This window comes from Psammomys obesus, unplaced genomic scaffold (genome assembly GCF_907164565.1).
Source record: "Psammomys obesus unplaced genomic scaffold, mPsaObe1.curated_primary_1811, whole genome shotgun sequence".
Lineage (NCBI taxonomy): Eukaryota > Metazoa > Chordata > Mammalia > Rodentia > Muridae > Psammomys > Psammomys obesus.
This window is the reverse complement of record NW_026594311.1, coordinates 547,226-569,441: the sequence shown is the minus strand read 5'-3', so window position 1 is coordinate 569,441 and position 22,216 is coordinate 547,226. Positions and strand designations below refer to the sequence as shown.

The 22,216-nt window shown below is 44.4% G+C and overlaps 1 protein-coding gene across 2 annotated transcripts in view; it reads left to right on the top strand.

Annotated features, from left to right (window-relative positions):
* Positions 1 to 6,482: 6,482 nt before the first annotated feature.
* Rad54l (RAD54 like) overlaps positions 6,483 to 22,216 on the top strand; it is a 23,219-nt gene continuing 7,485 nt past the window's right edge. For both annotated transcript variants that reach the window (XM_055618446.1, XM_055618445.1), the window contains exons 1-9: positions 6,483 to 7,122; positions 7,202 to 7,288; positions 9,072 to 9,191; positions 13,397 to 13,457; positions 14,749 to 14,884; positions 15,270 to 15,339; positions 15,421 to 15,709; positions 15,899 to 16,023; positions 20,544 to 20,694. In XM_055618446.1, the coding sequence (XP_055474421.1) occupies positions 7,120 to 7,122; positions 7,202 to 7,288; positions 9,072 to 9,191; positions 13,397 to 13,457; positions 14,749 to 14,884; positions 15,270 to 15,339; positions 15,421 to 15,709; positions 15,899 to 16,023; positions 20,544 to 20,694 (1,042 nt within the window). In that variant the 5' untranslated portion in view covers positions 6,483 to 7,119. The remainder of the gene's footprint in view (positions 7,123 to 7,201; positions 7,289 to 9,071; positions 9,192 to 13,396; positions 13,458 to 14,748; positions 14,885 to 15,269; positions 15,340 to 15,420; positions 15,710 to 15,898; positions 16,024 to 20,543; positions 20,695 to 22,216) is intronic.

The window sequence follows — 22,216 nt, the reverse complement described above, 5'->3', positions numbered from 1 at the left end:
AGAAACAGGTCTCAGATGTAACTTTTTACCCTCTCTTTAGCTAAAGAACAATAAATGTTCGTAGTAGTCTCATGGCAAATAACCAGATACAAAGGTCTAACTACACAGGTTTAAGTTATGAAGCTTCTAAGAAAATGTTGTTTGAGGGACTAAGAAAATGTTTTAAGGTTGTTAAATGCAAGTTATGAATGTTTGAGAGTCTTAAGAAAATGTTTCATGCAAATTAGAAGAGTCTAAATGTTTGAGAGTCTAAGAGAGTGTTTTAAGGTTGGTAAACGCCAAGTTATAAATGTTTGAGGGTCTAAGAAACACCAACACCGGCTGATCGGTAAGTTTTCACTTCTGGTTGGCATCAATTCCTGGGTACCAATCCCTACATTCCTACACCTAACAGCAGATTGGTGAGGCTTCACTTCTGGTTGGGGCAAATGCTTCTTACTGCTCTTGCCAACCTATATCCAAACCCTTCATCTAGGACCGTCTTCTCCCCCTAGGTAAGATTTTCCCTCTGCCGGCACGGTTTCTCTTCCTTCCCCTTGCACTCATCCACGAAATCCTAGCTAGGTAAACTGTGTCTGCTACGGGCAACTGTGCCCTTGGTCTCCAGCCAACGCTGACGAGCTGTTGGAATAGATTGTACCATACTACTCTACTGAGTCAAACCTTGCTCTTGGGACGCTTTGACAGGTCACTGACTCCTACCTGCCCAACGGGAATAGTCCATTCGTCCAGATTCTCCTCTGGGATGTCTTCTGGAAATTTCAGATTTCTACACCTAATGCCTGCTTTAAGGGCCTCTAAGCTTATAGATCTCTGCAATCAAACTTGGCCCCAAGTTCCCTTAGATGACAGATCCAAAATAAAACCTTTTAAATTACTGCCAGAGATTGGGTAAATGGAGGTTCCCTCAGGTAAATGGAGGTCCCCACCTTCAAGTCTCTTCTTTGATCCAAACCTTCCACCTCGTTTGCTCTCCCAAAAGTTCTAAATGTACACCTAAAGAAATTTTCTCCATAACCTACTTGACTTTGTCTTCTGCCTATATATATGTTCCAGTATCCTGCCAGATCCAGGTGTTTTCTACATCTATGACAGCGCCAAAGCAGCTACCACAGGTGTTCTACTCTGACCTCACAGACTGCATGAGGCTGGACCTGTACTTTCCCTCCCTGTCACCGGTATTCTCACAGACCCTGGACAACATCAAAACAGACTACTCTTCTTGGGCTTGGCCAGCATTTCAGCCTTTTGACCTCCTTATCCCTGCCCTAGTGTCAGCAGGAAATCAGCTAAAGATGATTGATTTCTTCACCCAAGATCCACTTATTATCAACAAAAGGCTAAAACGGTGTGCTTCAGGCCCAGGACCAACAGCTCCAGGTTCTCCCAGCATTCCTCAGTCCCTATCTGCTGCTGGGCATGGCTGGCAAACTCCACCCTCTACCCTGAACTTTCCAGGGCAGGGGCTTCCCCTCCTCTTCACCATGTAATCTGGACATTTTGTTGCTATTACTTTTTTTCTCTCTCTCTCTATTAACCGCTTGCATGGCAACCAAGAACTGCTTCCAATGAACCTACATTTACATACTTTAACTTACCTTACATAAGAAGGAGTTCAACGTCCTTTTTTATTTATAGAAAAAGGGAGAAATGTTAGCATATAGGCAGCCTGCTTCTGGGTTGCCTAGTAACCTATGATGTCACACACCAGGTGTGTGGCAGGCGGGGTTCAGCATGCACAAGCTAGACAAGGACCAACCTGCTACTTTGTGTCTCTCTTACCTTCCTCTCCTACTCTCCTCTCTCATTCTCTCCACCTCACCTCCTTTCCTGGGGGGCTCCCACCATGTCTCTCTTTTTCCTTTTCCTCTCTCTCTCTCCACCTCTATCCAACAAATCTCTTTCATATATCTGTTGTGCGCATGGCATCATTTTAAAATAAATACTAACACCTCCTGCTTGTGGATGGGTCCAACAAATTCAAGGCCAGACCAGAATGTGTTTACCTCAAAGCTGTGGCCCTATCCACCGACGTGAAAGGGGGGAAGACCACCTTCAAAGACCCTTAAAACCTCCAGCCCTCAAGGAAAGACAAAGCTCCTTCATATAGTCCTCCCTTCTTTTTCTGTGTGTCTTTTGTTTGTGTGTATTCTCCCACACCTAATTATTCATTCATTCATTCATTCATTCATTCATTCATTCATTCATTCATTCATTCGTTGTTTCTTTCTTTCTTTTTTGTTTTTTCAAGACAGGGTTTTTCTGTTTAGCCTTGGCTGTCCTGGACTCTATTTGTAGACCTGGTTGGCCTCGAACTCACAGAGATCTGCCTGCCTCTGCCTCCCTGAGCGCTGGGATTACAGGTGTATGCCACCTTGCTGGCGATAAAAGCCTTTCTTATCTCTAGTGTTGCACCCCTTTAATTCCAGCATGGGAGTCAGAGGCAGGCAGATCTCTGTGGACCCTGGGTACAAAAAAAAAAAAAAAAAAGAAAGAAAGAAAAGAAAAAAGTTAAGAGAGAAAGAAAAGATAATGAATATTTGAACATAGGGAGTGTTCCCAGAAATATTTGAGACTCAAAATTGTCAATGTATAAAACTGTTACTAAAATAATAAGTATACAAATTGAGAACCTTGGGTGGTTTTACTGTTACTTAAAAACAGTATGAAATGTGAGAAGTAAACTAAACAATGTATTAAACTTAAAAGGAATGTAGTTATCAGAGCATAGTAGTGCCTGCCTTTAATCCCAGCCACTCTAGAGGCAGAGGCAGGCAGTTCTCTGAGTTCCAGGAGAGCCAGAGGTACATAGTGAGAATTGAACCCAGGTCCCCCGGAATAGCAAGAAGTGCACTGTTGCAGGTTATATGACCACACCTGGCTAGCACACCCCTTTAGTCTAAGAATTTTCTGTTTGTTGTAAACAGGTGGGTGTGGTGAGGCTCAGCCCTAGCACACACCTTCAATGGAAGAGCTTTCTGTAAACATGATTGAATAAAGTTAACTGTAGGTCAAGAGGCGGAGCAAGCAACCAGCTATCTGAAAGTGAACATGGAGAATAGAAACCAAAGAGAGTGAGAGGAAGACTGTAGGATGGATAGACACAAGAAGTAGAAAGAAGGGACACTGAGTGGAAGGGTATTTAAGACATCATCTCTGAGCTAGTGCCATTCATCTGGCTCCTGAGTCTTTATCGGTAAAACTGAACGACTGAGATTTTCTTTCTTTAAAACGATGCTGCACCAAACCACTTTAGTGAGCTCTCTTTCCAACCTCAGGTCCTCATTCCTGTGTGGCAAACCCAACTGACTGAGCTAGCTGGAATTAAAAAAAAACATCTTAAAAATTTATTTTAAATTTATATTCTGCCTGCATGTAGGTCTGTGAACCATATATGTCCTGAGTGCTTATGGAGGCCAAAAGAAGGTATTGGGTCTCCTGGAACTAGAGTTACAAATGTTTGTGAGCTACCATGTAGGGCTGAGAATTGAACTTGGTCCTCTGGAGAAGCAGCTAGTTCTCTTATCTCTGAGCCATTTTTCCAGCCTCCTATATGGATTTTTTTTTTTTCCTTTCCCTGAGACAGGGTTTTTCTGTGTAGTTCTGGCTGTCCTGGGAATCACTCTGCAGATCAGGGTGGCTGGCCTCCAACTCAGAAAGGCCTGCCTCTGCCTTCAGAGTGCTGGGATTAAAGGCATGTGCCTAGCTGGAATATTTGATTGTCAGCTGGTGAGACGCTTCAACTAAATGCCAGATTGAGGAGGAGCTCCTTTCCTTTCTCGTGTTTCCATTACTTTCCTGTCTTTTTACTTTGTCTCGTCCACCGCTGGGCATGATATGGAAGGCCTGAAATCTTAGCATTCAGGAGGCTGAGACAGGAGGATCTCAATGAGTTCTAGACCAGACTAGGCCACACAGTGAGATGTTTGCATATATCTCAACAAATAACAAAAAACAAAACCCAACCTAAGCTAAAACAGCAATAACACAAAACAAATCCCAAATATCCAAAAAGTCCCTGTGAAAAAGATGTTGCCATTGTTATCCACACACCTTGTGGAACCCTTTCCTGAGAGTGACTCCATCCAGGGTTATCCTTCTTGAAGTAAAAGACTTAACAGGTTGAATACGAATAGCAGAAGTTAATTCAATGGCCAAAGAATGAAAAAAAAAAAAAAAAAAAAAACACAAACAAAAACAAACAAACCAGCTTCTAGCTTGCTAATCAACTTCTTTACCCTTTAGGAGTGGAAGTCATAGATACAGTGTTAAAGATTAGGGAAGGTAAGTCTGGTGACAAAGGGCTATAATCCTAGCACTGGGAGGTGGAAGCAGGAGGATCAGAAGACAATTTTGTGGAATTCAGTTTCCTCCTTCCACCTTTGTTCAGGTTGTGGGGACTGCACTCAGGTCATTAGGCTTGTGTGACAAGTGTTTTTTTTTTTTTTTTAAGTTTTGTTTTGTGAACAGGGTTTCTCTGTGTGGCCTTGGCTGTCCTGAACTCGCTTTATAGACCAGGCTGGCCTTGAACTCACAGGGATCTGCCTGCCTCTGCCTCCCAGTGCTGGAATTAAAGGCATGCACCACCACACTTACCTGGCTATGTGACAAGTTCTTCTATCCACATCTACACAGTTCCCCCTCCCCCATTCTGAGACAGGTTTGTAGCTGGTCTTTGCTACTTTATGGGTTCTTTTTTCCTTATTTTCCCTTTCCCTCCCTGACAAGATAGGAGAAATAGGATAGAGGGGGAGATCTCTGAATCTAATTTCTTCTTGGTTTGTAGCTTGTAGCTTGTGGGTTCTTCTTTTTTCCACTCTTTATTCCCACCCCCACCCCCATTTCACCCCTATCACTAGATAGGAGAGAAAGAAAGATAGAGAGAGGGGAGAGAGATAGAGATTCTTGAATCTAATTTCTTCTTTGCTCATAGCTGGTCTTTGCTACTTTGTGGCTTCTTTTTCCCACCCTTTATTCCCCCTACATCCCCTATCACTAGATAGGACAGAAAGGAGAGGGAAAAGGGGGATTGAGAGGGAGAAAGAGAGAGAGAGATCCTTGAATCTAATTTATTTCTTCTTAAACTACCTTCAGCTGGCAACATTACACTTCCGCTAGAGCATAAGGCAAATTATAGTCAGCTGCTGTGGATAGTCTGAAGCAGCCCTGGGATTAAAATGAAAACGTTCTTATTTCTGTGCTTTTTAAAGAAACCAAAAATTCTAAAATTCTCACTACACAGGTTCTGATTATGTAGCCCAGGCTGGCCTCATAATCATGGCAATGAAGTTAACTTTCCTTTTTGTGTACGTGTCTTTGTTCTTCTTTTAGCTGCTCACAGCCTTCTTCCAGCAAGTGATTCCTAGGGAAATTCACATTTCTTGGGTTCATTGTTCCCACAGTCTAAAAGCTAAGGAAAGGACATAATGTCTCTTTAGTATATTCTCATTCCTGTCAGGCAGGTTGCGGACAGAGGGATCGTATGTTTAAATGGTTACACAGCAAGACCTTGTCCCACACAAAAACAAACCTTAGCAGTGATAGGGATTACTCGTATGACCTCATAAACTGAATGCTCTACCACTGTGTATATTCCTAGGCCCCACCTAAAAACAAAATGGGGACAGTGAGTCTATCTTATAACGCTGAGGACATTAAATGAATTGTAATAGCTAAGAATATTTTAAGCAGATAATGGTAAATGTCATGGGTATGCTGTCGTGGTTACTGAGCCCTTAGGTGACGCACGGGGACTATGTTAAGTGCTTTGAACACTTTTGTTTGAGACAGGGTCTCTACAGAGCTCTCGGTGTCCTGGAATTCACCATGAGGACCAGCCTAGCCCTACAGAGATCCGCTTGTCTTTGCGTAGTGGGTGCTAGGATTAAAGGCGTGTCCTTCGCCACTACTTTGCTCACTTTAATTTTCGACTAAGAATAACCCTTTAGGTGAGGTACTATACTATCACTTAGATAAAGGGAAACTGGTTTTGAGAGAATGGGGGTGATTATGCCTGATTCGAAAGATCACAACTCCGCCCCAGGAAAAGGCGGCTTATTTCAAGGCATCTCAGACCAACGGGCAGTGCAGCACCAATGCCTCTGCTCACCGTTCGACTGGACATTGGCTTTGCCTGCCCTCCGGCTCAGGCACAGGAAAAACAGGGCCCTAAGAGCCCGAACCAAATTCCCAGATATGTGGCGCCTTTCCTAATCTAGCGCAGGTAGCGACTCCTCCGCACGTCACTTTGGCGCAAACCATCTGTTTGGTTCACCTGCTTGGGCCAAACGCAGGAGCGGGGACGCGTCCCGCCGCCCCGCAGCGGCGCTCACCGGCGCAGCCACGCCTCCCAGCGGTCTGTTGCACCGCTCGGCGGAAATCCAACCCTCAGCAGCTTCGGCCGTAGGCCCGCCTCTTCCTTCAGGCGGGAGCGCGGAGCGCCAAGTCGACGAGCGCAGCCAATGGCGGGATGCGGCGGCAGAGTGGCGGGAGGCTCTGTTGACCACTGCCTGCGGGCTGTTAACGCGTGCTCTGGAAGGAGGAAGATTCGGGGAGAGATACCGGAGTCGCTCTTTGCCTCTGCTAAGATTCTCCTCCTCACAGCCTAGATCTCTTACTGGTCCTTCCCAGGCTCCTGTTTAACTTCCCTCAGCTCTTTCCTGACCTTGACCTTCCTCGGCTGAGGTTCGGCATCAGTCCAGCTGTGGTAAATTCCCGTTCCCCTCCGGAGGATCCAGGCACCTCGCCTTCGTACTTAAGCCTCTGATTTTCTGGTGACTAGTGATACCTTCAGGGAAGCAGCCTAGCGAGGGACATTATTCCGACTCCACCTTGCTCATCTGCAACCTCATCTGCTTCCTCTCCCCGTTAACTTAGATTATAGCCGACTCCGCCTGGACTTGCGCTTTGGATTTCTTGAGACTTGGGTCACTGGCGACATTCCTATTTTGGACCCTAGCCTCTTCTGGTTGCGTCCCTCCCACTCATGCCGACCTTTTAGAAAATCTTTTCAATGATCTAGCAGCTCGCCTCTGTAACATCCCTTGGTCTTGCCTTCTGTTTTTGAGTGTTTTTAACTTGGCCGATGGGTGCTTGACATCTGATGCTTCTGCGCCCAGGATGGTAAGTGTGACCTTAAGCAGACCTCAGGGGCCTTGCTGCCTGATCTCTGCAGGTACTCACGTTCTGTTCTCCCTTACAGAGGAGGAGCTTAGCTCCTAGCCAGGTGGCCAGGAGGAAACCAGAAAGCAGATCATCTGATGATGAAGACTGGCATCCTGGCACAGTAGTGAGTGTTCAGGGGAATAGGGAGGATGGGGGGAAACAGGGAAGTTTGGACAGGAAAGGAGTGTGGGGTTGGCGCCCGAGGTTCATAGTCATCTTCAGAAAGTATCTTTCATACATTCAGAATTGTTTTTTTTTTTTTTTTTTTTTTGAAACAGGGTTTCTCTGTGTGGCCCTCCTCGCTGACCTGTAACTTGCTCTGTAGACTAGGCTGGCTTTAAACTCACAGAGATCCACCTGCCTCTGCCTCCAGAGTGCTGGGATTAAATGTGTTCACCACCACAGCTAGGCTTAAGTAAATTTTTAATGAAAACTTACAATGTACCAGGCATTGAATGAGATTAATAAAATTGTCCTTCAGGGAGGTTCACTAGAAACTAATACAGCCTCTGTTTTCTTGGTGGGAGGAGTGTTCCCCGTGCTGCAAAAAGTGGCTGTGGTCGTGCACACCCGCTGTCTGGGCACTTCCCTAGACAACACAGTGTACGCAGGCCAGCCAGGGCTACACGAAACTGCATCAAAGAGAAAAAAAGTAGTTCTGGAACGTGGGCGCTTTAGGGTTTCTCTGGTAGCCCTGGCTGCTCCCAAACTTGTTCTGTAGTTCAGGCCAGCCTCAGAATTTAGATATCCACCTGCCTCCCAAGTGCAGGGATTAAAGGCATTCACAACCATGCCGGCCTGTCGCGTCTTTTTGTAAATTATTTAATTTATTTATTGGTTTGTCTTTTGAGACGGGAATTTTCTGTTATGTAGCTCTCTGGCTGACTTGGAGTCCACTATGTAGAGCAGACAGATCCCCCTGCCTATGCCTACTGAGTTCTGGGATTAATGGTCTGTCCTTTAAGGCACTTCTATTTGTTAGTGTCTGTATATGAGTAAAGGCACTTGAGGAGGAGGGCCCCTGGTGAATGGTTCAGGTGTGCCTTATAGTATCACATTGATTAGGGTAGCTTGACGCTGGTCTAAGTGTGCTCTTGCCTGATGGCTTGGGGTTCACTTTTCTTAAATTTATTTTGGGGAGAGTATGTATATACCATGTCACTTAGGAGAGTCAGTTATCTCCTTGTACTATGTGGGTTTGGGAATCAAGGTCATTTAGGCTTGGAGACAAGTGGATCCCCCTCACCCAGGCAGTCCTCAGTAAGTTGAGCTTCCTCCTTCCCCCTCCAGAGTAAACCTCAGTGCTTGCCCGAGGGTGGGGCCCATTAGCATTGCGCTTTGCAGGGAGTTTTTACCTGTGAGGGAGGGACAATGGCTGCCTCTTACCATTTACAAAAATCTCTGCAGGTGAGTCATGAATGGAGTTGCATTTGTATGGTGCTTATAAGAATGCTGGTTGTTTTTTTTTTTTTTTTTTATCTTAGAATTGCAGTGATAGTCATATATGGTAATACATGTCAAGAGTTGCATGTGGTACCTGATAAAAAGTACATTTGTTTTTGTAATCCAGGTTGGCCTCAAATTTGCTCTGTGGCCACGCATGGGCTTGAATTTCTCCTCCTCCTGCCTCCGTTGCCCAACCGCTGGGCTTACAGCTGTGTGCCGCTATATCTTGCTGGCATTTTTTTTTCTGTCACGCACGCCCCCTGGTACAGGCTTTTCTATTTGCTAGACAAACAAACTCAACAACTGAGCGAGATTGCTAGCTTGCCTCAGCGTCTCAGCTGCCTGGTACTACTGGTGCTCAGCACCGCTTTACTCTACTAAGTACTTACATTGCTGGTCGCCATTAGGGTGGACCCTGGGGTTGTCCCGGTGTTGCAATATAGCTTTCCGGCTTCTCCTAGACTCCCAAGAAACGCAAGGCCAGTGAAGAAACCCAGCCCCAGCAGTGTTTCCTGTCTCCCTTTCGGAAGCCTTTGACTCAGTTACTCAACCGACCACCCTGTCTGGATAGCAGTCAACATGTAAGTCATAAGCAGCCTGGTTGTGTGTGTGTGTGTGTGTGTGTGTGTGTGTGTGTGTGTGTGTGTACCCAATTATTTTGCCACAGTAGATTCTTTCCCTGCAGAGTGAGGCTTATTTGGAGTCTTCCCTTGTATATAACTGTGTGGGTACCAGATCTACTTTTTTTTTTTTTTTTTTTTTTTGGAGACAGGGTTTCTCTGTGTAGCCCTGGCTGTCCCGGATTTGCTTTGGATTACCTCTGCCTCCTAGTGCTGGGATTAAAGGTATGCACCACCACAGCAGGGTACCGGGTCTAAGGTGGCTCAGATTCCTAAGGAAATGAAAGTCAAGGAGGAAGGGTGTAGCATTGTTTTGTTTGTCTCCTTTTTTCTGAGGTAGTTGTTTCATGTAGGCCCAGGATGGCCTTGGAATTATGCAGAACTTTTATTTATTTACTTATATATGTGTGGGTATTTTGCCTGCATGTATGTCTGTGCATCATATGTATGCCTGGTGCTTGCACAGGTCAAAAGAGGGTGTCAGGTCCCCTGGAATTGGAGTTACAGGTATTTGTGATCTGCCCAACTTGTGGGTGCTGGGAATGGAACCCAGGTTCTCTGGAAGAACAGCCAGTAGTGCCATGAACCTTTAATCACCCCTCCTTTATTTCCTGGATGCTGAATTACAAGTGTGTGCCAACTGGCTCAATTTTTTATGCCTTAGAAAATGCTTTTGTTTCCTCTAGTGTTCAATTTATCATGTCAGGGTCTTAAATTATTTTGAACACTTTTATTTACTTACTTTTTATTCATTTATTCATTTATTTATTTATTTAAAGTCAAGGTCTCCTAGTAGTCCTGGCTGGTCTGTTTGTTTGTTTGTTTGTTTATTTAAAGTCAAGGTCTCCTGGTAGTCCTGGCTGGTCATACTATGTGGACCAGGCTGGCATTGAAAGAGATTCACCTGCTTCTGGCTCCTGAGTGGTGGGATTAAAAGTGTGCTCTACTACACCTGACTTTCTTTTGTTGTTGTTGCACATACCTTTTTATCTTGTGTGTTTATGTTTGCACACACGGGCATGCATCCATGCTGTGTGGAGGTTAGAGGGTAACTTCATAGCTTATTTCTTTCATTTTACTTTATGGTTTTCAGGATTCCAGGGATTAAATATAGGTTGCTAAGTTTAGTGGCCAGTGCTGACCAGCCCAAGTTTTTCTTATCAAACTTTTGAGAAATGGGAAATATAACTGAATTTAGTCATTTGTATATTAGTAAAGATCTAGAAGTAATTTTGCAGCCTGGGAGGCAGGGGCAGGCAGAATCTGGCCAGCCTGGATTAGGAAATTCACCCTGGTTTGATTCTTTTTAGAATGAGTATTTTGCACCATACTGTGTTCTTTGTTTGGTCTTCATCCCCTCCCCCACCTTCCCCTTGCTTTACTGGTCCCCCTCCTCCTAGTCCTTTTGTTATTGCTTCTGGCTTTCTCTGTTGTAGTGCTGGCTGTCTTGGAACTCACTTTGTGGAACAAGCTGGCCTCAAACTCAGAGGTCCGACCACCCCTGTTGGGATCTGTGTACCGCCATGCCCACCTCGGTATAGGTGCTTTAACATGTCTTATATCAGCGGTTTTCAACCTGTGGGTTGCAATCTCTTTGGCAAACCTATCTCCAAAAGGGTTTACAATTCATAACAGTAGCAAAACTACAGTTAGGAAGTAGCAACTAAAATAATTTTATGGTTGGGGTCACCGCAACATGAGGAATTGCATTAAAGGGTTGCAGTGTTAGGGAGGTTGAGAAATACTATTCTATACTGAGCTGTATCTCCAGCCTTTTTTTCCCCCACTTTGTGCTTGGAGATGGGATCTTACTAAGTTGCCCAGGCTGGACTTGAACTCTGTGCTACTAGATGTCTCATGGTATAATTGTTACACATTTGACAAGGATAACATACAAATGGTTGTTTTCAAAATGGCTGTTTAATCCCAGGTATTCAGAGGCAAATTCAAGGCTGTCCTGGCCTGCATAGTGAGCTCCCTCTACCTCCTGGGTGTTTTCCTGCTGATAGTATAGGTGTAGGTATTTTGCCTTTTAGCAGTCCCTCTAACAAATACCCTTTAGAATGTAATTCCATTGATTGACTAAGCGAGACTCGCATTGTATAGCCCAGGCTGAGTGCAGGAAGACTGTTGTGAATTTCAGGCCAGCCTGGGCTACCGAGTGAGACCCTTTCTTAAGAAACTGAATAAAACCAGGGCTGTTACAATGGTTCAGTGGCTATAGGATCTGACACAAAGCTTGATGGACCTGAGTTTGATCACCAGGACCCATGTGGTGGAAGGAAAGACCCCACTTCTGTGCATCATCCTCCATAGCACACACTACATCTCCTTGCACTCCCGGGTACTAGCTTTGGTATTGCCAAGGTTTACAAGCTATTGTAACTCCCTGAATAATCCAGGTGTATACGGACAAAGATCAAAGTTTTTTTTGAGAGTTGTCACTTAATTCATCTTTAATTCTCCTGTCTCCTCTTCCTCCCTGTTAGGATTGTGCAGCGGAGTTATATGGCAGGTTATAAATCATGCCACATGACTGGGTCCCTGTGGGAGGTTTTATTAAGGGAAGGGGGAGGGGGTCACAGAGACAGTCTCTGGGCAGGGTAAGGGAGAGAGAAAGGAGGTGGTATGAGTTCTCATATAAGGTGACCCAGAGTATGTGCAGGTGGTTCGCAAATGGTCGTAGGTGGCCTGACAGATGCCTCATGTCCCGTTTGTCAGGTCTCTTGGGGACTGTCCGTAGAGATGCCTGCTTATGGATCCCAACACTTCCCTCCCCCCAACCTTTCTTCCTTCAGCTTTGCCTCATAGCCCATTGAGTAGTCTTGTTTTCAGGTTAGCCCACAGGTTAGTTGGCTTTTTTGTTGTTGTTATTGATGATCTTACCCTCTTTATACCTTTTTAACATGTTTCCTTGTCTTGGACCTTCCCATGGCAGGAAGCAGTCACTGGCTTTGGGCTGATATGCATGGCCATAAATAAAAGGTTAGGTAAGAGGTCAAAAGCAAAGGCCATAGACTCAGGAAAGCTCCCATCTGTCTCGGCTGGGTATTGTCTGCGCGTGGACGTGTGTGAGTGCAGGTGTGCATGTGCGGGGCACCTGTGAAAGCCAGGACAACTTGTTGGAATTTGTCTTCTCACTGTGGATCTTGGGTGCTAACTCAGTTGAGTGTGTAGCAGGCACCGTGTGTGTGTGTGTGTGTGTGTGTGTGTGTGTGAGTGTGAATATGTATGCGAGTGTATACCATTTGTGTGTGGGTGCCATCAGAGGCCAGATGAAGGCGTTGATCTCCTGGAGCTGGATTTCTGAGTAGTTCCAAATCTTCCCAAACTGAACTCGAGTCCTGGAAAAGCAGGGAGCCCTCTCAACCGTTGAGCTCTTTCTCCAGGCACCTTCCCCACTTTTTGAAGCAGGGTCTCCTGTAGCCCAGGCTGACTTCAAAACTACTGTATAGATCTTGAGCTCTTGATCCTCCTGCCTCTACTCCTCAAATTCTGGGTAAACAGGTATAAGCTACCGCACTGGCTTAATCTTTTTTTTTTTGGGGGGGGGGAATGACAAGATTTTACCCAAGCTGGTTTCAGGCTCAGTATTCTCCTTGGCTAGTCTCCTTTGCACTAGGATTGTAGGTTTGTATCACTGTGCTTTCCTGGACCTCATAGGGGTCTTAGGGAGGATTAAGTCATAGGAAACTAGATGTAGTACATGCTATTATCTCAGGAAGCTGAGGCAGGAGGATTGAAAGTTCGAAGCCAGCCCGGCTAGAGTCTGTAGTTAAGACAGTCTTACGCTGCCTCCCGAGCTGTGACACAATATAAGAGATTCTGCTCTTTTTAGCTGGGTCATTTATGGGTGCAGTTATGTGTCATTGCTCCTTTCCTCTGTTAGTATTTTACCGATGGTGGTGCTTATGTTCTAATCTTTGGCTGGCTGTTTAATTTTCAGGAAGGCTCATACAGATTTATGAAAATCAAACAGCTGGCAGAAATGATACAGCAACAAATTTATTTGGGCTGGTAGTTACCTTGGTCTTAGAGTCATAAATCACCAATACACATAAAGTAAAATTAATCTAAGAAACCCTGAAATGGAACATATAAGACTATTGGTCTGTAATATAACATCTTCAACAGTCTTTAATTCCTGTATTCCTTTTTCTTTTTAGGAAGCATTTATTCGAAGCATTTTGTCAAAGCCTTTCAAGGTCCCCATTCCAAATTATCAAGGTAAAATGGAGACTTTGTGGGGTTTTGTTTTCTTTTGTTTTTTTACTTTTTGTTTCCTGCATAGTTTGCTTTATGGGTTTTCTTATTTGGTTAGTTGGATTTTTGTTTTTAGTTTTCATTTTTGTTGGATAGTTGTTTTTGTGTTTTGTTTTTAAAGTTCGTTGTATGTTTTGGTTGAGACAGGGTCTCAATGTGTAACCATGAATGGACTTTGTAGACTTGACTGACAGGTTTTACAGAGATCTGCCTGCCTCTGTCTCCTAAGTGCTATGTCTGGCAGTTTATGATGTTTTTAATAATGTGTATGTGTTGTGTTGCATGCTCCTCTGTCCATCTGTTTTTCCATTCATCTGTTTGTCTGTCTTATCAAGGAGGTCAGAGGCATTGGATCCCTGAAGCTGGACTTACAGGCAGTTGTGACTTGCCCGACTTGGGAATCACACCCAGCACACGCTGTAACTGCTAAAACATCTCTGATCTGTTTGTTTTGACGTAGGCTTTTGTTATATGACCCAGAGTGCCCTTAATCACAGCAATTCTCCTGCCTCTGTATTCTAAGTGATGGTATTTCAAGTGCGCACCACCATGCCTGGCATATCTTTTCCTGTTTTTTGAGTCCTTTGTGTCAATGTGCCTGAACAGATTAAAGATTTATATGCAATGCTTACAATAAGTCAGTCCATGTCAGTCCATTGGTGAATGTATTCCATGCAATCCTCCTGAGGCCTGTGTGAAGGCTATACTACATTTGGCGAGAATTGCCAAGACTAATTGCCCATCATCTTAGTGGGGCATGTCAGTGCTCCGAAAGCTCTTGGTGAGCCTGGTGGCTAATGGTCCTGGCCTTCATTCAGTTCAAGCATGTTCAGTGTTAGTTCCTTTGTAAGGTTGACTGTGGGAGGTCTGATTCCCACAGTTTTCCTTTGTCTTGTTTAGGACATTGCATTGTGCCTGAATTGGACTGAGGACGGAAGTGACCAGCTCTCAAGTTCTCATATATGAAAGGCCTCTGTTGAGTTTCAGACTTTGCTACAGTTGACTCGAGATGAACGCCATAAAGCCCTCAGAACTTTGTAGTTGAATAGGAGAAATAAAATAGGAAAAACGCTTGAGGGTTGAGGAGATAATGGTCAGACAGAGATGTAGAGATGGTTTGAAGGAGTTCTGGGAAAGGAGGTGGGTATTCAGGAAAGTTACATTAAGGATGGGCATTTGAGTTGGGGCTGCTGAATATATAGCTGGAGTGCCTGAATATAGAGGATTAGCTCACAGCTTGGTTGCTGATATCTAGGTCCTCTGGGCTCTCGTGCATTGGGCCTGAAAAGGGCTGGTGTTCGTCGTGCCCTCCATGACCCTCTGGAAGAAGGTGCCTTGGTTTTGTATGAGCCTCCCCCACTGAGCGTCCATGACCAGCTGAAGCTTGACAAGTATGCACACTGGTATTTTTTGAGTAGTTCTGGCCCACTGTAAGTGTATATGCCTACGAGGATGGAGGGTGTTTTTTGTGATTCCCTCCTTGCTTGGGGTTATAGGCTGTCAGCTGTCTTGACAACAAGAGCAAATGGTTGGGAAGGAGATTGTTAGAGAGAGTGGTTGTATTCGGGTTGTGGGGGTTCCTCTCTACCTTCTGCCATGCTTATTGGGAGGAACAAGTGATGAGGTGGGGACAGGAGTCCTCCTAGAGCAGGACTGCACCTTGGTTTGTCACCTGATGGAGAAGGTGCTGTCTGGGGCTCTGGGTCATCAGAGGTTGACTTCCTGAGGTTGCCCTTGCCTGTTGACCACGGACTGTTTTCTGCTGTATTTTCTCAGGAACACACTCCCTGTCCACGTGGTTGTTGATCCTATTCTCAGTAAGGTGTTGCGGCCTCACCAGAGAGAGGTAAAGGAGGGTCAGAGGGAGGGTGGGTGGCACCAGGGTCTAAGTAGGAGCCAAGGTGGACTAAATGGTGTTATTCATCAGGGAGTGAAGTTCCTGTGGGAGTGTGTCACCAGTCGTCGAATCCCTGGCAGCCATGGCTGCATCATGGCTGATGAGATGGGCCTGGGAAAGACACTACAGTGCATCACACTGATGTGGACACTTTTACGCCAGAGCCCAGAGTGCAAGCCAGAAATTGAGAAAGCAGTGGTAGTGTCACCTTCCAGCCTGGTGAAGAACTGGTACAATGAGGTTGGGAAATGGCTTGGAGGGAGGATCCAACCTCTGGCCATCGATGGAGGCTCTAAGGACGAGATAGACCGAAAACTGGGTATGAAATGTTAGCTTTTTACTTTGTGTTCACTTGTGGCCAGCATTGATGGCAGTGTGGGCACAAGTGGGGAAATTGCCATTGAAAAACAGCTGAACTGCAAACAGTTCTTTCTAGGCGATGTTAAACAGCGATCAGTCTGTTTTTCTCTAAGATGATCTAATTTGTGCTGACACTTCTCTGTTGTAGAAGGATTCATGAACCAGCGTGGAGCTAGAGTGCCTTCTCCCATTCTTATCATTTCCTACGAGACTTTCCGCCTTCATGTTGGAGCCCTTAAAAAAGGAAATGTTGGACTGGTCATATGTGACGAGGTACTTAACACTTTGTGGTCTGGGTGATAGAAGATCAGGATGTCAGTTTTTATTAATCATTCCTGTCCCAGGACTCCACTAGTCACTGGGGAATGCTAGGAACAGAGAATGCCACACTGGAGGGGACAAGTGAGTGGGAGATCCTATGACACCAGTTTGCCAAAGGAGGGATGGGACAGTGCATAAAACTGAGGAGCTGGGCAGGGTGACACACACTCTAATTTCAGCGCTCAGGAGGCAGAGACAAGTGGGTCTGTGACTTTGTGGCTTGGTCTGCTATAGTGAGTTCTAGGCTAGTAAACACGCTCCATGAGACCCTGTGTCAAACAAAGAAAACTCCGAGGAGAGTTTAGCTACTGTGGTCCAATTGGTACCCCCCTTCCAAATAGTAATCCTAGACCAGAGAAAGACTTTGGGAAGATTGGGAGAGATTTAGATGTAGTGAGACACCACACAGTGCTTAAGGGAACGAGTTTTAGAATTATTAGACACCTTTATTAAGATCCAGGCTCTGTCACTTAGTAGTGTGGCCTTATACTTAAGTTACTTAACTGTGTGAGCTGCTGTTTCTGCATCAGGAAAATAGAGTGACTCTACCTGCCTGGTAGGATTATTGTGAGGATTCAGTAAATTGATTGGGGAAGCTCTTATCCCAGTACCTGGTTTCTCCTAAGCTAAGTCTTGTTAAAGCTGCTTTTTATTCTCGGTTAGTAATGTTTGGATGGTTAGATAAGAAAGTCTGTTGTGTTACATCGTATGATGGCACAAGCCTATAATTCTAGAAACTCGAAAGCTGAGATGATCAAGCGTTGGTGCCAGGGGCTGGAGAGTTGGCTGGGTAGCTCAATGCTCTTATTGAGCATACTTACTCTCTCAGTAAGAGAGGCCCCCATAGGCTCATGTATTTCACTGCTTAGTCACTAGGGAGTGGAACTGCTTGAAAGGAAGAAGGATTAGGAAGTGTGACTTTGTTGAAGGAAATGTTTGAGGTTTCAAAAGCCCATGCCAGATCCAGTTTTTCTCTCTGATCAGAATGTAGCTCTCAGCTACTGCTCTTTACCTACCTGTGCATGATAATGGAGTAATCTTCTGAAACTAAGCAAACTCCCAATTAAGTACTTTTCTTTTATAAGAATTAATTTGCTTGTGGTTTCTTTTCACACCAATGGAACATTGACAAAAACACTGATCTTAAAGATGTCCTGGGTTTGATTCTCAGCACACATGAGGTGGCTCATAACCACACGTTTGTTGTTTTTGTTTTGTTTTTGAGACAGGGTTTCTCTGTGTAGCCTTGGCTGTCTTGGACTCACTCTGTAGTTAAGGTTGGTCTCCTAACTCACAGAGATCCGCCTGCCTCTGCATCCCGAGTGCTGGGATTACAGATGTGTGCCACTATGCCCGGCTATTTCATAACCACACATGTAACTCCAGTTCCACAGTATCTAACACTTTCTGGCTTCTGCAGGCACATGCACACATGTACAGATAAACTCATGCAGACACACATACACATTAATGAAAAAAATTTTATGTAGAAAAAGTTCATGCCAGCTTAGGCTACAAAAAACAACAACAAAAAAAAAACCCAAACACAACAAAAGCAAAGTCCTAGTGTGGACATTTTTTGTAAGGTTTTGTTCCTAAGTTTATGTGTATGTGTGTATGCCTGGGTTCATGTATGTGTGCCATGCGTGCAGGAGCCTCTGGAGGTCAGAAGAAGTTAGATTTCCTTAAACTGGAGTTAAGGGCTATTGTCAGCTCTCTGAGTGCTGGGTATATCGCCTGGGTCCTCTGCAAGAGTAATGAGCACTCTTAACCCGAGGTATCTCTCCAGGTCAAGTGTCTGTCTGTCTGTATATCTATTCATTCATACACTCGTCCATTTATCTGTCTATCTATCTATCTATCTATCTATCTATCTATCTATCTATCTATCTATCTATCTATCTATAGATTTTATAGGCTAGCCGTGCATTTCTGACTAGTATGTATGCATGGTGGTAGAGATGCTAGAAAGCAATGAGGCTGGTGGGTTTCTCACTGTGAAAGGATTTTGTGGCCACCACGAGACTGCTCTACCATATTTTCATTTCTTGGGAAGCCTAAGATTACTTGGCATACTTGGGGTTATGGTGGAGAATAGTTGAGAGGCGGTTCTGTCTGTCAAGTAATTGGCAGCTAGCTCAGGGAGGTCTTTGCCCTTATTGCCTGATTGTACCTGATCTGGCCTAATTTCAGGAGCAGTGTGCCTGATTAGTACTTGGTGGGAGGTTACCTGGGAATATTTCTTGCTATAGGCAAAGAGAGAGGAAGAAGAGAGTGTATGTGTTTAGGGAGAAGACAGGTCAAAAGTTTACTTTTGGAGACCCTGATTGCTGGTTCTGAACTATTTTCCAATTGGCCTTTTATCTTTATGAAGAGTCTGTTATTGTCTGTTGAGTTTCCTGATACAATGATGAGCAATTCCTCCTAATACATAGCAGTATAGAATACATAGAGTATAGCGACAGTCTTGTGCTCAGGGCTTGGTATCTGTTTTTTTTTTTATCACCATGTAGGGTGACTGATAGCAGCCTGGTCTAGGTCAAGGGACTATATTAGAGAAAGCAAGCTGAAGCTCTTTTTCCCTGGGAACATCTAGATTTACTTATTTTTCCATAGATAGGGTCTCCTCTAGTCCAGGTTGGCATAGACCTATGTAAGCCCAAGCTGGATTCATATTTGGCAGTCCTCTTATCTCAGGCTTCTGAATCTGGGGTTACAGGTGTGGGCTACCATTCCTAGCTCAGAAGCTGGTCTCTCCCCTCCCCCAATGTGATGGTAGTGATAGGCCCTGACTGGAGCTCAGTGATTGGTTCAGTAGGAGCTAGAGTTGGCTGTCCTGTCCACAGACTCAGACTGTTCCAGCCAAGTGCCTATTAGGGGCCAAGCCCTTGGAATTCTGGGATGCCTTTTTTTTTTTTTTTTCAGGGAGTTTTTCAGGGTTTAAAGGAACCCCAATTGTTCATGTGTAGCCAGTGTTTACTACATTGTGGGTTCCTTTCTCTCTTTCACCCTCTCCACTCCTATACTTCTTTCCTTTCAACTCCCTAACACTAATAGAGAAAAAAGGATAGAGGGGAATGGGGGGGATGTCATTAATGTTAGACTACTTCCTGCTGATTAGGGGTGTTGAGTTTTTGGGGGCAAGTTTGATCTTCCCCATCAGGTTATCTAATTTTTTTTTCCTCGTTTCTTTGGATAAGCTGCAACCAACAGCATCCAATCACCAACCAGCCACCCACCTTCGGTGCTCTAGTATTTATATGTCCTCTGAAAAGTCCCCAGAATTCCAAACGTCACACACAGAAACTATCTGCAGCTAGCAAAAATCATGCCTCCGTTGAAGCACAAGGCAAATCATAGTCCGCTGCTGTGAAGCAGCCTCATATCCCCACATCTCAGATAAAAACAAAAACATTCCCATAACATTTCTGTGTTTTTTACAGAAACCAAAATTATACAATTCTCACTATATCAATGCCCATTAAAAGTTAAAATTTTGTTTAAATTTTTTCTTAGATGAACCTGAATTTATTTGACATTTAACTAACACCCAGTGAGCAGTACTTTGTACATGACTATTCAGTGCACTGAAAGTATTGTACATAGCAAAAATGTGCTTAAGAAGTCTGTGTCTTGTTGACAGTGGGCAAGAGACAGGGCACACAGTTAACAGACATTGGAGTTCCAGTTATAGCTCCGTTAAACTTGTACAGTGTGATTTTTGGGTGACTGTTTACCTCTCTAAGCGTTAGTTTCTTCATTTCTAAAATGAATATAATTTCCATTTGCTGTATGGGTTATGAGGGAGTCAGAGAAGAGTCTTTGTTTAATAACATCGTCAAAGGAAGGCTGAATAGGACAAGTGTAATTTGTGTGTGTGTGTCTTTCTCAGCATGGAACAGAAAGACTGTTGGCCTGATCTTGGCTACTTGGTTCTTAGGAAGACTCCTTTTCTATTTTCTTGAGAATAAATGGCTTAAAGAGAAGTTACAGAGATGCCTACAGGAAGACAGGTTAGAGAAGAGCTGAACTATGAGGGGCAGCTCTTTGGATACATTAGCTGTATGGCCTCTCCCTGAAGGTGGAGTACAGCTGAGTTCTTTTAGCTCGAATAAGACATCAAGGCACTTGGCTCTGAAAGCTCTGGGTTGGTTGGACTGCTAGGGAGGAGTAGGACTCCCTGAAAGCATAGGTCTGTAACATGGCCACATGGAGTGTGAAAGATTGGTTAGTAGTGGTTTGGACATGAGGGAATGGGAGGGGACAGAGGGGATCCTTGCTTTTTGATGTCACATTGGTCTACCTTGTGAGCCTAGTACTTCCTCCAAGCCAGGAGGTAAAGAAACTTAAGCTGCCTGCCTAGTTCCTGCAACTTTAGGAATTGTGATGTTTGTGACGCTATACTTTGTTATCATTTAGTTTTATCATTTAAGACTATGAACTCTTCTAAGTGAGAATTAATTATCTTGCAGGGCCACAGGCTTAAGAACTCTGAGAATCAGACTTACCAGGCTCTGGACAGCTTGAATACCAGCCGGCGGGTGCTCATCTCCGGGACACCCATCCAAAATGACTTGCTTGAATATTTCAGCTTGGTGCACTTTGTTAATTCAGGCATTTTGGGTAAGGAACCCTGCCTGTTTTGTCCTTAGAGTGTAACTCTAGCGAAGGAGAGCAGGGAGACATGACCATTTAGATGCGGGTCACCAGACACTCTTATAGAAGGGTTCTCTTGTCAGGGGGTAGCCCAGCCATAGCCCAGCTGATACCTGTAATGGCAGCACCTGGGAGATGGAGGCAGGAAGACCAGGTTCAACACATTTCCAGCTACATAGGGAGTTTGAGGTTAATCTGGGCTACGTTAGAGCTTTCCTCAAAAAAGAAAAAGGGGGTGGGGAGGCAAAGCTTTTGAGTGGCTTTGACTGTAGAGCAACTCAGGAAGACCCACTTGGTCCATTTGTCTTCTGTCGAGGCAGTGTTACCTGTGTAGACGATAGTTAAAATTATGTGTGATATATGTTAATGTGGGGATAGCCATGTAGGTGCCTGTGTATAGGCCTTTTCTTTAGTTGCTCTCTACATTAGTTTTAAAATTTTTAAAAATTTATTTAAAATAATCTTTAAATTTATTTTTCAAAATTTTTATGTGTGACTGTTTTGCCTACATACATATATGTACGCCATCATGTCTGTGCCTGGTGCCCTTGGCATCAGATCTCCTGAAATTAGAGGTGTCCAGATGGTTGTTAGTCACTGTGTGGGTTCTGGGAACTGAACCAGGTCCTTTGCAAGAGGAGCAAGCGCTCTTAACTGCTGAGGTGTCTTTTCAGGCCTTTAGTGTCTGTCTTGTGTACATTGGTACATCTGCCTATTGACTTCAGAGGAGAGTGTTAGATTTAAATCCTCTGGAGCTAGAGTTACAGTCAGTTGTGAGCTGCCCTTCAAGGGTAGTAGGAACTGAATTTGGGTCCTGCAAGAATCTATATATGCTTTTAAACTCTGAGCTATCTCTGTAGCTCTCTACCTTAGTTTAAAACTTTTTTGTGTATGGGATGGGGTGAGTATGTGTGTGTTGTAAGAGTTCCCATCCATGTGGGTCCTAGGAACTGAACTCAGGTTGACAGGCTTTGTGACAAGTCCCTTACTAGCTGAGCCATCCCACTTGCTTGTCACCTTATTTTTTTTGAGACAGTCTTTCACTGAACCACCGACTGGCCAGCGACCTCTAGCTTTCCCATTGTTCTAGTACTCAGAAAATTCTTTTTAGATAGAACATACTGGCCAAGAAGATTATTGCAACAAAACATCTGTGAAACTATCAGTAGTTCAGTTACTGCCACATCTGGCCTCCTACCCCATTGTAATTACTACCTTTTTCCCAGGCATCATAGATTAATGGTGTGTGTGTGTGTGTAAAAAAATCTCGTTTGTATGTTCATGTGTGATTTCTAGAAGTGGATTTCAGTTATCTTTCTCAGTTGTTCTTCATTTTCATTTTCACTTCCTTTTCTTTCCTTTTTTTTTTTTTTTTTTTTGACAAGGTTTCTCTGTATAACAGCCCTGGCTGTCCTGGAACTCATTCTGTAGATCGCACTGGCTTTAAACTAGGAAACCTGCCTCTGCCTCCTACGTGCTGGGATTAAAG